The sequence below is a fragment of the Stenella coeruleoalba genome (genome assembly GCF_951394435.1).
Source record: "Stenella coeruleoalba genome assembly, chromosome: 8".
In the NCBI taxonomy this organism is placed as follows: Eukaryota; Metazoa; Chordata; class Mammalia; order Artiodactyla; family Delphinidae; genus Stenella; species Stenella coeruleoalba.
In genome coordinates, this window is record NC_137154.1 from 54,890,532 (window position 1) to 54,905,199 (window position 14,668).

The window sequence follows — 14,668 nt, forward strand, 5'->3', positions numbered from 1 at the left end:
TGGTTGAGAGTCCGCCTGCCGATGCAGGGAACACGGGTTCATGCCCCGGAAGATCCCACATGCCGCGGAGCGGTTGGGCCCATGAGCCATGGCCGCTGAGCCTGCGCGTCCGGAGCCTGTGCTCTGCAACGGGAGAGGCCACAACAGTGAGAAGCCCGCGTAACCAAAAAAAAAAAAAAAAAAAAAAAAGCTCTTTCATTAGTTATTAGAGGACAAATTGAGACTGGGAAGGAAAACTGAGGAGAATCAGCAAGAATGACAGGGACGGAGTAAAGGGACAAAGTAGGTAATTAAATAGTTAATCCCACTAAGGGGACTGTAAGTAAAGAAAAAATATGGGAGACCTCTATAAGTTAATGATCACTCAAGAAAGCAGGTCTGCTTAACCACGAAACCAAGCAGGCTTGCATAGCAACCGAAGCAGGAGACATGACCCCAAACAATAAAACAATGGTGGCATGAGACTCACATCCTGCCCAGTGAACTCAATCAGTTAATGACCCCTAGGACATACTCTCTGCACACATAAAAAACAATACTTTATGGAAAAGTGACATTTCAAAGTGAAAGACCCTCACTGTACTGAGACCTGAAATAATTTTTCCATAGTGCCATGACAGTCCTGGCTTGACCATGTAGGGACAAGAAAACCCCCCTGCCCAACCTGCAGGAGGAGCTGATGATGGAAGCTTGACGTCTACTGAAGAATGAGGAAGAAGGCTGTTTTCCCCCCCCTCCCCACTTTTCCTTTGATTATAAAACTGTAGCCCACTAAGTTCTCAGGGCACAGCATCCTCTCGCCTGCCCACTTGTAAGCCTCACAAGCATCCTATTCTAATAAATCACTTCTTATCTACCACTTCGCCTCTGGCTGAATTCTTTCCGTGCCGAGACATAAAGGACCCGAGCTCCTTGGAGCCCCCCCAGAGATGCCACCTAGTGGTGTCAAGAACACCTTCCAAGCGCTCTATCACTTGAAGCTCGGGCTAATTATTCCTCTCATTTTAGCTCTTCTCTCACTTCTCTCCAGCCCTCAGAAATGTGGACTTGTGTTTCAGCAGAGCCCAGGGGAGGCAGAACTGAGGCTGGAGAGTGCTAAGGAATTTGCACCCCTCTCCCCCAACTAAACCATGACACCCATTCCATTGGCAGAAAACCACGACAGGTGCAAGGTCTGAGGAATCTCAGACATTCCCTCCCAGCTGCACCCACAAAGGGCCGCCCAAGGTGGGCGAGCTGTTGGGAGTGGGGGGCGGTGGCAAGACGTGCTCTTTCAACTTCAGCCTAGCACTTCTTGAACACTTCCTGTCTGCCAGGCTCTGTGCTACTTGCCTTCCATGCTTTTTTAAAACAAATCGATGAGGTGGGTCGTCTGACCCACAACTCTACGAGGTAAACGTCACAGGCAGGTGAAAAAAACTAAGGCTCAAGGAGACCCAGTTGGCTGCCCTTCTTCACACAGGTCAAGCCCTGGTTCGCTCTGAAATCTACTCCCCGCAAACCACCACCCAGCCCCACCCCCGACCTCCGCGTTGCACCTCCGTCACTTCCCGTCTTCTCAGTCGCCCCATAAATTAAAAACGAGGTGGTTGGCCGAGAGGAGCTTTAGCGGTCTTTCCAGCTTGCCGGCTTTACAGTTTTAGGAGCGGGGAAGGAAAACGCCTCAAGGTTCCCACGTCAAAGCACCTGTCCAAGCGCAAGAGGCGCGCGCCCTCCCGCGTAGCACTGGGAGAAGCGCGCCCGGCGTCGCCAGGGGTCCGGCGGTCCCAAGTCTAGCCTCTCGCAAAGGCGCGCGGGCCGCCGCGCGCATGCGTAATGGCCTCCGGACGCGCGCCTTCCCTCCACTCCCTGCCCCACCCGCGCCTGCTTCCAGTCCCTGAGGGAAGCGGCGAGGGCTTGTGCTTGTCCGGCTCCTGCTGACCTTTGGCCCCTTAGCCAGTGCCCTCGCAGAGCTGTCCTCGTCGCCCCTCCTCCCCGGCTCTGGTAACAACACCCTAGCTCAGAGCCGGGGAGGGGAGGAGCCTTTCGCGTAGCGCCCCCGGTGCCTCCAGTAAGCCTAGAGTCGGCCCGCCCCGAGGGGCGTGAGGGGGCGGGGCTGAGGACTTAGGACTCCGGCCCATAGACCGCCTCCTGCCGAGCCAGAGCAGGCTTCCCAGTCTGGTGTTGAGAGAGCCATGACGGCGCTGCGGGGGCTCTGGCCCGAGATGCAGGACACCTGTATCTCGCTGGGGCTGATGCTGTCGATCGTGCTGTTCATGGGGCTGGCCCGCGTGGTCACCCGGCAGCAGCTGAACAGGCCCACTGCCCACGCCTTCGTCTTGGAGTTTCTGGCCACGTTCCAGCTCTGCTTCTGCACCCATGAGCTGCAACTGCTGAGCGAGCAGGAACCCCTGCACCCCACCTGGCCGCTGACGCTAACCTACTTCTTCTCGTTGGTGCATGGCCTGACTCTGGTGGGCACCTCAAGCAACCCGTGCGGCGTGATGATGCAGATGATGCTGGGGGGAATGTCCGCTGAGACGGGTGCGATGAGGCTGTTAGCTCAGCTGATTGGTGCCCTGTGCAGCAGGTACTGCATGGGCGCCCTGTGGAGCCTGGGACTGACCAAGTATCACATCAGCGAGAGGAGCCTCGCTTGCAGGAATCCCATCCAAGTGGACTTGCCCAAAGCGGTCATCATAGAGGCCGTCTCCTCCTTTATCTTCCACAGCGCTTTGCTGCACTTCCAGGAGGTCCGAACCAAGCTTCGTATCCACCTGCTGTCAGCACTCATCACCTTTTTGGTCTATGCAGGTTTGTTATTCCCACAAAACACTTGGCATGTCCGGAGCTTCTCTGACTTGAGGCTCTAAGTTCTTTGCCAAGATACATTTTAAACCATTATGCCTCTGTGAAGTCAATATTGGTATCTCCGTAATTCTAATCATTTTGCAGCTCATTCTTTACCGATAGGGTCGAAATATTGATCCTCCATTCAGTGCTTTTTTTTTTTTTTAACGCCCAGAGAAAGCCACTTCTGTGCTGAAACTGAGATCATGTGAGATATTGCCAAGGGTTCAAATATCCTACAAAGGGATTGTTGTAATGGTAGAAAGGAAAGATAACATCAGCTACCTCTTGCCAACTTGGTATAGATCCTTTCTGAGACTCTCACTGAAACATGATCCTGGGTGTCAAAAGTTCCTTCCAATTTAAAGCACAAGCTACCTGATTGGTTAGTAGTAAGAGTGGGAAGTAGAAATTCTGTAGTTCTATTTCTTAGTTCTTTTTCTACAAAATTACTTAAAATCATTTATCTCCTTAATAATTCATCTTGAGTTATAAGTGAATTTTTAATGGCCTATCAAGAAAGATGTGTTTTAAAATCAAAACGTGCTTGAAATCAAAGACGCTTTTTAAAAACTAATAATTCTTGAGAATCTGTTGATTTATTGTAAACCATTTGTTCACCTTGACAGATCTCAGATTTAGTGGATAATCTGAATATTCCAAATGGGACAAGAAAATCCAAAAAACAAAAGTTTGATGATGAAGTGTGTTATTTTAAATGATCACGACAAAATATTTCATTAGGACTATATCTGAATTCTAAGATGTTTTGGAGGCAGGAATCTAATAAAAGGAATTAGTAGTAAGAATCAGTCTTCTGCCCACTGAAAGGGAAACTATGAGTAGACGCAAACCTCAAGATAAGGAATTTTAAACATATGCTCGACTTCCTAGGTAGAAATGAAAGAATTTCCAATCCATTTCAACTTCTTTAGATCTAGTACCATTTTTTTTGTAGAGGCAGATGGAAGTAAATGGTATAGGAGAGAAGGAAGGATTTATGCATATCTGAGGGGTTGGTGAGTAGTTGCTTATTAAAGTTTTAGGTTTGGGCCAAAGCAGAAACATCCCTTGAAAAAAGTTATGCCACAATTTAGCTCTGTACTTATATAATTAGAAGTGGTAAACATTTAAAAGATGTTTTAAGTTAATAAAATGTTATACACAGTTCCTCCTCCCTCTCTTGATTATCTTTAAATTGGTATTCTTCCTATTTTTGTACTTTTAATACATATTTATGATTTCATAATAATACTGTATATATTAGCCAATACCTATTTTATAAGTGACAAAGATTTTGAGAGAAGAGAAACAAGATAATAATTGAAGTTATACATAAATATAAGGAGAGTTATTAGAAAGAACCCATAAAATAACAATTTAAGGTGTCCAAAAACACTGCTCTTTTTCTTCCCCTCACACTATTGACATCGACATTGCTGAAATGAGGATACTAATTGGTAGGGGAGGAGGAGAGAGTGAAGGGATCACTACAGCAGTGGTTCTCAACATTCTCTCTGCATTACAGTCACCTAGGGAGTGTTTTAAACATACCCATATCTGGGTGCCAAGATTAAGATTTAATTGCTGTGGGAAGGGGCCTAGGCAATAGTAGATTTTAAATTTTCCCAGGTGATCCCAATATGAACCACTGCTCCAGTCTAGACTTTGCTGGCCATTTCAGTAGCCACTAGTCACATATGGTTATTTAGGTATAAATCAACTAAAATTAAATATTTACTTCTTCAGTTGCTATAGCCACATTTCAAGTACTCAATAGCCATATGTGGCTAGTGGGTACAATATTGGGCAGTGCTGGAGGCTGTTTGCAGGGACAGAACCTAACAATTATTTAGCACTGTTACAAAAATTGATACCCTATTATGATCTTCCTTTTCTGCCAATATAAGGGAGATAAGAATATTCATTGGGCAACATGCCAAGCATGTAGGAAATTTATATGAGTTATCCTAGTTAATCCTTACAGCAACCCACTGATGAATACATTATTCCCATTTTTATGTAAGTGAGGCTCAGAAGAGTGAAATGACCTGTCCAAGGTCACACAGCTAGAATGTGCTGGAACCATGGTTTAAACTGACACTAAAGCTTATACTCATTTCATTATCAGCATTTCTACAGCATATTCCTCAAAAGTAACAAAAATATATACATACAATTGAATATTGTTCAGCCATGAAAAGGAATGAAGTTCTGATACATACTACGATAGGAATGAACCTTGAAAACATTATGCTAAGCAAAATAAGCCAGACACAAAGGGACAAATGTTATATGACTCCACTTACATGAAATATTCAGAATAGGCAAATTCATAGAGTCAGAAAGTAGAATAGAGGTTACCATGGGCTGGGTAGCAGGGAGGAATAGGGACTTTTTGTTTAATGGGTACAGAGTTTCTGTTTGGGGTGATGGAAAAGTTTTGGAAATAGTGGTGATGATTGAACATTGTGACTGTAATTAATGCCATGAATATACACTTTTAAATGGTTAAAATGGCATATTTTATGTTATGTATATTTTAGCATAACTTGAAAAAATTTAAGTCACAAAAGGATTCTGTTGCCAAGTAAATTTGGCAAACACTGGATTAAACAGATTTTCTAATTTAAGACTTCACAGAGCCTTTACTATGCGACTGTTTATTGTGAAACTCCAACAAGAGAAGCATGTGGAACACAGTTTTTCAAACTTATGGAATCCTTTTGTCTAGGAGTGTGTAGCAGAAGAGAACATACTTTGGGAAGTGCTGCACGAAGCCATGTCACTCCCCATTTTTTCTATGGATATAAGTCATAACTTTAGATCAGTTATTCTAAATAGAGTGAACTGTTTGGGGACTAGCTGAGTGTGTGTCTTACCAGGCAGAGGTGAGGCTTTTGTAGGAAGGAGTTAAGAATGGATAGGGAAGGAAAGTCAGGGGAAGCATCTGCTAAATCAGGCATCGTTACAAGTTACTTTGATATGTCTTTTTTTTTTTTTTTTTAACCTCTAAGATACTATTAGTACTGGTTTGGCTAAGTTGCATGCTGGGATATTTCTTTAATCACTTGCATTTGGAGGACACTAATACAGGTCACATCAAAAGAACTGGCAATTTAAGATTACAGAACATAACTGTCCAGCAGCATAGCCACAGGCTCCTTGGAAAGCCAATGAACAAGCATCTGATTGTGTAGTTATTGATTTAGCACCCTGCACTTTGATGTGCAGATGGAGGCCACTGATGTCATTACCACTTATCATGTATTTATTGACTTCCCAAATAAAGTAAAAAAACCTGTGATTTATTAACATATTAAAGCTATAAAACTATTAATGCAAATTTCAAGCAAATTTTCCTCAATTTAGGTTTTGGGAGAATTTGGTTCAATGACCAGGGTGAGAGAGAACTGCATTCATTTTTAAATTAATTACATATTGGGAAAAAAATCTGTTATTTTACATATTCAAATAGGCTGTCTTTATTACTGTACCCTGTTCATTTCCTTTGTAGAATTTTTTAATTATATACTTGTTTTCTGATGTAATGCCTGTCTTCCTCCACCAGACAGTAAGCTTTATGAGTACAGAGACTAAAATTGTTTTATTCATTGTTATAACTAGGACTTAGCATGGTGTCACCTGTTACAAATAAATACTCATTATTTTTAGAATGAGTGAATGAATTAGCAAATACTCTATTCATTTAAAAATAGAAAGAAGTAATACATATCTGGGTATTCCATATTTTGTCTAAGAGCTTTCAAAATAAGCCTAATATATTGTTTGAAGTAACTGCATTTTTACTTCATTTCATTACTCCATTCAGGAGGTTTTTGTATCCTTCTAAGTCACGAAGAATTTGGGTAAGATTATTTGTCAAAGGAGAAGGGAACTAAGTCCTTTACATAAGTTTATTTTTAATACAATAACCATATGAAATAGGTGTCAATTTACAAATGAAAAACAGCTTCAAACAAAGGTCCAAAACTTTTTTTTTTTTATCATGCCAGTATAATATAGTGGTTAAGCACACAGCCTTGGAGTTGGACTGTGTCCATAGGAGAGATAACGTAATTTAGGTCTCAGTTTCCTCATCTTTAAAATGGAGAATAATACTACCTATCTCTTCAGACTATGATGAAGAATAATGTATTCCAAGTTCTTCCCAAAGTAACTGGCACAAATGTTCTGGTCACTGGAAAGGCCTAGCTTCCATTATGAATTAGTTAATTGACATTCTAGCTTTTACACAAGTCTTACATGATTTTAACTAGTGTCATTCTGTCACAGAGAATTTGATTCCCTTTAGGAGTACTGAGAAACATTAGGGCCTATAATTATCAGATTTGGGACTCAGTCTTTGTGGTAATTTCACCAAGGTCATACTGTCTTCTAAAACTCTTGGCAGTCAGCCAGCTGGATCTCCCTGTTGATACCTCTTCTTCAACATGTTATGGCTTCTCCCCTCCAGACATCAATAAATAGTAACTCATTTTTCAAAGCCATTTTCTGTAAGTTCTGTGCCTGATGGATGATTCTTACTTTTTAAATAATTCACATTTAATTACACAATACATGAATGTGTTATTTTTGTAAAAAATGGAAATATTACCAATGAGACTTTTGATTGCCATCCTTCATGCCTGTCCCCTCTCCTTCCCTGCCTACTCTTCTCACCAGTGTAGCCTCTGTGCATGCATATGTGTCCTTCCAAATTCTTACGTGCATTTATTATACGTATAGATAGGACCCTATAGAAACTATTATGTGGTCATGTTAACATGAAAGGTATCATACTTTACTTTCTGCAGTTTGCTTTGTTTAGTGGTGTGGTTCAGTGATATTATCTTGGAGAGATCTATATTAGTAAAGAGATTTCACTTATTTCAGTACTGAATGGTATTCCAAATTAATAACTAAGTTGTATATTTAGCTACCTTCTTCTGAATGGACATTTAGGTTTTTCCCAGTTCATTGCTACTATAAATAAACAATCTTATGTGTGTCTACTAGTATACAAGTACCAGTAGTTCTCTAGGACAGTGGTTTTCAATGCGACAGTTTTGCCCCCCGCCCCCCCAGGGGACTTTTGGCAATGTCTGGAGACATTTGTGGTTGTTACAAGGTGGGAGATGGATGTGCAATGGCACCTAGTGGGTGAAGCCTAGGAATGCTGCTAAAAATCCTACAATGCAAAGGACAACTCCCAACAAAGAATTACCCAGTCTAAATCATCAAAGCCAATGCCACATTTTGGGCCTTTTGTTGACACAATGGATTTCTGAACCAGTTAACTTATCCTTAAAATAACAGTAATTTATTATTTTTCATGACTTTGTGGATTAGATAGGAAATTCCTGAGATCATATAGCTGGACAGTTAGTATGTCTGGAAGAGCCAAGGTGCTTCACTCGTCCAGCAGTTGGTACCAACAGCCATCTAAGATGCCTCAGTTTTCTTCCCTGTGGCCTCTCATCCTCCAGCTCACTTACATGGTCAGGACATTGTTCCAAGAGAGTAAAAAGTGGAAACCGACGATGGCTTTATTGAGACCTGAACCTAGAATTCACTCAGCGTTGCTTCTCACATTCAGAATTCACATAGCATCACTTCTGCTGCATTCTATTTGTCATTGCAAGTTGCAAAGCCAATCCATATCCACGACAGGGAAATAGACTGTACCTCTGGGTAGGAGGAGCAGCTTCTACCAATTCTACCAGCAGAATTGGTGATGTAAGGGTTAGAAGATAAGTGTGAAGTAGTTGGAGTTCTAGAATGGTATAAAACTGACTGACAGTGTTCTTAGACCTAATGGAGATACCAAAGACCTAATGGGAAAACTGAAGCAAACTAATTATGAGGGCAATGATTCAGTCTATTTTTATTGATAAATGCCGGAAAAAAAATCACAGGTCACTTATATTATCACCGCACATATTATATTATAAAGATCTGTGTGAATCCTTATATTTTTATCCATGGTGTCCAGAACAAAAGAACTCAATAATTTTTTGTGGAATTAAGCTGAAATGACCACATGCCAACCAACCAATTTTGTTGGCCCTCGGCAGTTGCAGGTTTAACATTCCAAGATTTGACTATTCAAGAGTGGTCCTGAAGGTCCATGATGTGATGTCATTTATAATTGCTCAGGCATAAATATGAATCATGCTGTGAGGCTGGTATGCTAAAATGGACTCTTAGCCATGGAGTGAACTCAGTTCAGTGTCAACATCTTTACCTCCACACAGCTTCAATGTTTTCAGCCTATCAGGAGTGAAATCTCATTAGTGAAATCTTATGAAAGGGTCTCTTAATTTCCAAATTTACTTCACTACATTTTATAAAGACAATTAACATGCTATAGTGGCATATGTCCACGTAAAATTTGTGAAGATCTCCGGATCTGTAGCTGTGGCTGAGTCAGAGGCAGACAAGTGTGCCAAAGCTTCCACTTGGAACAACCACCAGAAATGTCTCTATCTCAGGGATACAATTAGAATATGTTTTGAAAAGCTGAGCCACAGTTCAGGTGAGAACCACTGGACAGGCAGTCCAACCTCTTTTGCCTTTCCTTACTTGCTATGTAGCCAGAACTATAAGCTCCTGGGCCCCATCTCAGAGAGAGACCCTGTGCAGAGCTGGACCATGAATCCTGAAAAGTAGTCAACAGTTAGAATTTGTGCTTATCTTTCACGACTACTCAGTCACTTTTTTTTATTTTTAAAAATTTTGTGACCACTTTATTGAGATATAATTCACATACCACTCACAGTCACTTCTTCAGGGCTCTGCTGCCAAGTAAAAATGGAGTCAATGATAATGCTGTGGTCCATTTTTTGTTTTCAAAGCAAAGGTACTTCTGCTCAAGAGGATCTTGGGGTATTGTACCCATTTTAAATGTACTTTCGTCTTATTTTTATTATTATTCACTCATTTAAGTTGATGAATGTTAAGAAGGGCAGCCAAATCTCCTGTTTTATAAAACTGTAAGAACAATAACAGAGCAGGTTAACTTTCAATGTGCATTTTATAATATACTATAGGAAAAGCATTGGATTAAAATTCTTAATGTCCTTTGTCCCCCCCACCCCCGCTTTTTTGCACCTGGCATATTATAATCTATAATCTATTTTTATCCTCTATGCCAGGTGATTCTGCAAAGGAAGATTACAGAATAAGAATACTTAAGTACCTAAAATGAAATAGTTACATTTAGTAATCCCTGTATTTCTAGTTGCAAGAAAATGTAAGATATATGGTTTGCTATCATTCTGTTTAAAATGTATTACAGGAGGAAGTCTAACAGGAGCTGTATTTAATCCAGCTTTGGCACTTTCACTACATTTCAAGTGTTTTGATGAAGCATTCCTTCAATTTTTTATAGTATATTGGCTGGCTCCTTCTTTAGGTAAGCATATTTTTATTTAATATAATTAAAAGATTAGAATATTTTAAATATGATATGGAATGTCACTGTAACATGTCAATTTCCAAAGCCAGAGTAGGGACAGAAAAGAAAAAAGGTAGGAAATGTTATGTCTGAAGTAACATTTTATTTTGTGCAGTATCCTTTAAAACTGTTTTTATCTTCAAAGAAACAAATTACCTAGTTAAGGATAGTCAGTTTGAGGTCTGATACCACTTTAAGAAGCCCTCAGATATGAGGGCAAAAAAGTGAGGAGTAATTACTTCCTTTAAAAAATAATCTTTTTTTTTGCTAAAGGAATTTGTTTTTTTCAAGTTTGTGAGCGCCAAATAAAATACTATTTAGTTCATTTGACTCATTTTACAGAAGGGCATCTCATGAAACAATGCAGAACTATAATAAATGTAGTTTTAAAATTTTCCACAAGTTGCATTCCTGTTATCTCTATCTGGATCAGATATGTAAAACTCCTATTTTCAGGTAGGTCAAATAACATAAAGAAGTTATAAAATAACTGTAATCATGATATGCATTTCCTTATGTAAGTTATCAGCATTTCTTGATTTTGTTTAGTCATCTGTTTTAAGCCTGACTATAATTCATAACTATAAATGAATATGAGGATAGCTGGCCTTCTGTTAGTTCATCCTTCTTTTTATCCGGTTTGCATTTTGTTTCTTGTTGCTCATTTCTTTAAAAAAAAAAAAGGGGGTGGGGAGGAGGGTACTTATAGGAGAGAACACAGGCATAACAGGTTTGAATAGCCATCATACTTCACTCCTTCCATTCCTTCCATTCGTTTCATTTAGGAATTTTCCTCACATTTAGTATCTATTATGCTCAGCAATATCTATAGGCCTAAACATAAAGAATATCAGAGAAAACCTGTATTTTAAAATGCTAATAATGGTAGCTTTTTCTCATCTATTGATTACTAGTATTTTCCAATAAGTTCTTTAAATTTTCTCTGCTCTTAATTTTTAAGAAGTAAAAAAGGTCACTGAAGTTCATGAAGGAGTTAAAAACATCACTAATTGGACTGGTCTACTGAAGTTTTTATATGGAAAAATTCTCTTAATATGTCTTATTTGAAATGAACATATATTATTAACATTATATATTTGTTAATGTGCTCCAACTACAATTTTAACAGTAGGCCCATGATACTAAGGAATTATGTCATTCACTACTTGAAAAAAAACTAAAAAGTAGGCCTTTCCAAAAGAATTTTAAAAGAAAAAAGAAACAGAAGTCATTGCCATTCTCTGTAAAAAGACCATGACTTTTTTAAACACATTTTCTAGCCTAAATCACTTGATAACTTCTTCCTGGAAGAACATACTGGAAAAAAGTCTCATGACAGATTAAAAAAAAGGAGCAATCACTTCTGCCCCTTTAGCAAATATACAGACCAGAGAGTAGTAGGGTAGGAAAACAGAGTATATTCTCTTCCTGACAGTGTGGTGCAAACAGGAAGAGAACATTACTTGTTGCCATTACCAAAACATTTTAAAGAACCACTTATCCAAAAAACAATCCAAATACGTAAATGAAAAACAAATACACTTTTATTTCTTTACTTCCTATCCAAGGGATCTTTTAAAAATGGGATTGGGATCAAACTTTTCTGCAATTATGTATGGCCCTAATTAGCCTGTTGAAAATATACATTCAAAGATTCTTCCTTTGTTAACCTAAGGATCTCCTAGCTTTTTGTAAACAGACCCAAACAAAATTTCTGTTCTAGTTTTTCATTTAAAGAGCCATGTTCCTATACTGCTTTCACAGGTTTGTGAATGAGAAACAATATAGAAATAATTCGATAGGTGTGGATAAAAGACATGTGACTAAATGGCAGTTTTTAGAATACTGAATTCTGGCTTGCCACTGACTTTTGTCATACACTGAAATTACATTCCCATTGGGAAAAGGAATGGCCTCAAATGAAATAAGGTCACTATTAAACTCAAAGAAGGATAAGAAAAATAAATTTTATTTTTACAAGAGTCATTCAAAGAGCTAAGTAAGAGATGAGGAGTCAAAGCAAACACACACTAGGCAGTGCCACAGAGTGCAACAGAGGAGAGTAATTGCAAGATACCTATCTTCTTTCCCTTCTTGACCAAACAGGGAGCACACTATTCTTGGAAGACATGGTCCTTGTTCTTTCTTGTTTCTCTTCATAGCGGAGATAATTATAATTCCTTTAATGGGCCCTGCCATCTTCCCCAATTAATAAAATGTTAGAAATGTGACTATAAGAATGTATATAGAATTAATTCTCTAGCTTACACATTTCATATAATAAAAATTTGCAAATTCTATTTGCTTCTATGAAACTGCAACTCCATTTTTAGAAAGTTTTAAAGGTAATGTCTTATTTTCTAGCTCTGACTTTATAAAGAAAATGTCAAATTTTGTGGATTTATTAACAGACTGTTTCTGACTTTTAAAAAAATCTAAAGCCTTTGTTTGCAAATCAGATTCATCTTTCAAAAATATGTTAAGCTATCCAAATGCTAGTCAAACCTTAAGGTTTCCTCTTGTTAGCAAACAGGAGTAAACTATCAAATCTGCATGTGACAAAAACACATTCTTAATCTAAGTTTAAACTGATTTAGAGCTTTAAGCCTACATACCTTCAGATAAAAACATTAACCACTGCAGACTTCTCTGTTAGACAGTGATTTGAGTCCTGTGCCTAAATCTCCTCTGTCCCTATTTCCCACTGAAAAATTTTAAATCTTAAAAAATGGTTTTAAAAAAAATCACACTGTTTACATATATATACATATATATATATGCTAGGTTAGATTTATCTGGCATGACCTCAAAAATGAAGATTTGCTAATATGATTTTTTTAAAAACATATTTATATTTAAGATTTAAAACGTCAACTGAAGTTTTCTTTCAGATACTCTGCTTATTAATACAGCTCTAAAAGCTATTAATCGTTGAGACTAAAATGGAGACACAAGTCCAGAGTTTCTCACTCAGCAAGTCAGTAATGAAGCCAGAACTAGAACTCCAGATCTATTTTATTTATCCTTTGAATTCACTGTTTAGATCCTATTGGTTTTTCCAAGTACATACTGTTTTTAAGGATTCATCGTTGAAGAAAAATAATGTGAGAATATTATATTTTAAAATACCTACATGTTTCATGTAGAACTGATGTAGCTAATTCTCTTAAACATAGCTCTACAAATCTCTAGGTATGTAACTGTATATAATCTTAAATTATAACCACTGAATGATTATGAACTTCCTTAGGGATTGTTTTGTTTTTACTGTATTTTTCTTTCAGGTATATTGCTGATGATTTTGATGTTCAGTTTTTTCCTTCCATGGCTGTATAACAACCACACAATTAATAAAAAGGAGTAACTATTCTAAAAGACTCAGACTAAGTTTCAGGACAGTCAAGATGGATGTGATAAAGATTTTATCACCTAATATTCACACACTGGCTGCACTGGATTCGTCAATGTTATCTTCCTTTGAAGAAACTGCCTTAGAGTTTTCATCACTGGGACTTAAAAAAAATTACTGTGAAAATGAGGTATCCTGTGTTTTTCAGTTAAGACTTGTTCTTTTAAGCGTGTATTAAATGCTGCTAGAAAAGACTCTTTAAATATAAATCTCAAGTGATAATTGTTAATTTTGATGAAAAAGAAATTGAGTACAGGGTGAGAAGGGAAGGGAAGGGAAGGGAAAGTGATGGTAGGACCAAGAAAGAGTATGTGTATCATGTGTCACCTGAATGAACAAGATTTTTAACCAAAGTTCAAACAGTCATGCTTACAAAACTGGAGAGAGGATACTTTTCAGCCACTACCTCACACAGTGATACCATCAGCAGTGTCATCTTTCAATAGGAAAGTTGCTTTTGGAAGTAGATTATATACCTACTCATACTCAAGGGGGTTCCTGAATTTTAAATATATTCTAATCTAAAATATGTTCTCTAAATAGACAATCTCACTAGCTTTAGGCAAACTGTCATTCTTTAGTAGAATAAAGCACTCATACAAGGTGTACGCTTTTCACATTCTCATCGGACTAAACAGCTACCTTATGAAGTAGGCAGGGCATGTATTTTTAATCTCCAGTTTACAGATAAGGAAAGGAAGTCTAGAAGGGGGTTTACTGCTTTGCCCAAGGTCAAATACAGCCAAATACCATCTTTAAACTTCTACTTCAATACAAAAAAATATTCTCCGTCATCATTAAGACTAAAGGAAAATTGAAGATTTTAAAGAAACATTAAATACTTTATAATGTTACAATCTGTTTAGGAATTAACAGCGGGTTTTTTTTAGGCTTAAAGAACCTTCAAGTTTTCCTCTATTAGAAGCTTTCTTTTATTGTATGTCTACTTTTTATTAAAAGTTCAGATGATA

General features: G+C 38.4%; 1 protein-coding gene across 1 annotated transcript; it reads left to right on the forward strand.

Moving 5' to 3' along the window:
- Positions 1–1,899: 1,899 nt before the first annotated feature.
- AQP11 (aquaporin 11) lies at positions 1,900–13,692 on the forward strand. Its single transcript, XM_079928287.1, has 3 exons — positions 1,900–2,793; positions 10,130–10,246; positions 13,573–13,692. The coding sequence occupies exons 1-3, from the start codon at positions 2,175–2,177 to the stop codon at positions 13,650–13,652; spliced, it is 816 nt and encodes a 271-aa protein (XP_079784413.1). The 5' UTR covers positions 1,900–2,174; the 3' UTR covers positions 13,653–13,692.
- The last annotated feature ends 976 nt before the right edge of the window (positions 13,693–14,668 follow it).

Coding starts and splice junctions, on each gene's coding strand:
- AQP11 (XM_079928287.1), top strand. CDS start 2,175: ATGACGGCGCTGCGGGGGCTCTGGCCCGAGATGCAGGACACCTGTATC. Junction 2,794..10,129: donor CACCTTTTTGGTCTATGCAG/GTTTGTTATTCC, acceptor AATGTATTACAG/GAGGAAGTCTAACAGGAGCT. Junction 10,247..13,572: donor TTGGCTGGCTCCTTCTTTAG/GTAAGCATATTT, acceptor TTTTTCTTTCAG/GTATATTGCTGATGATTTTG.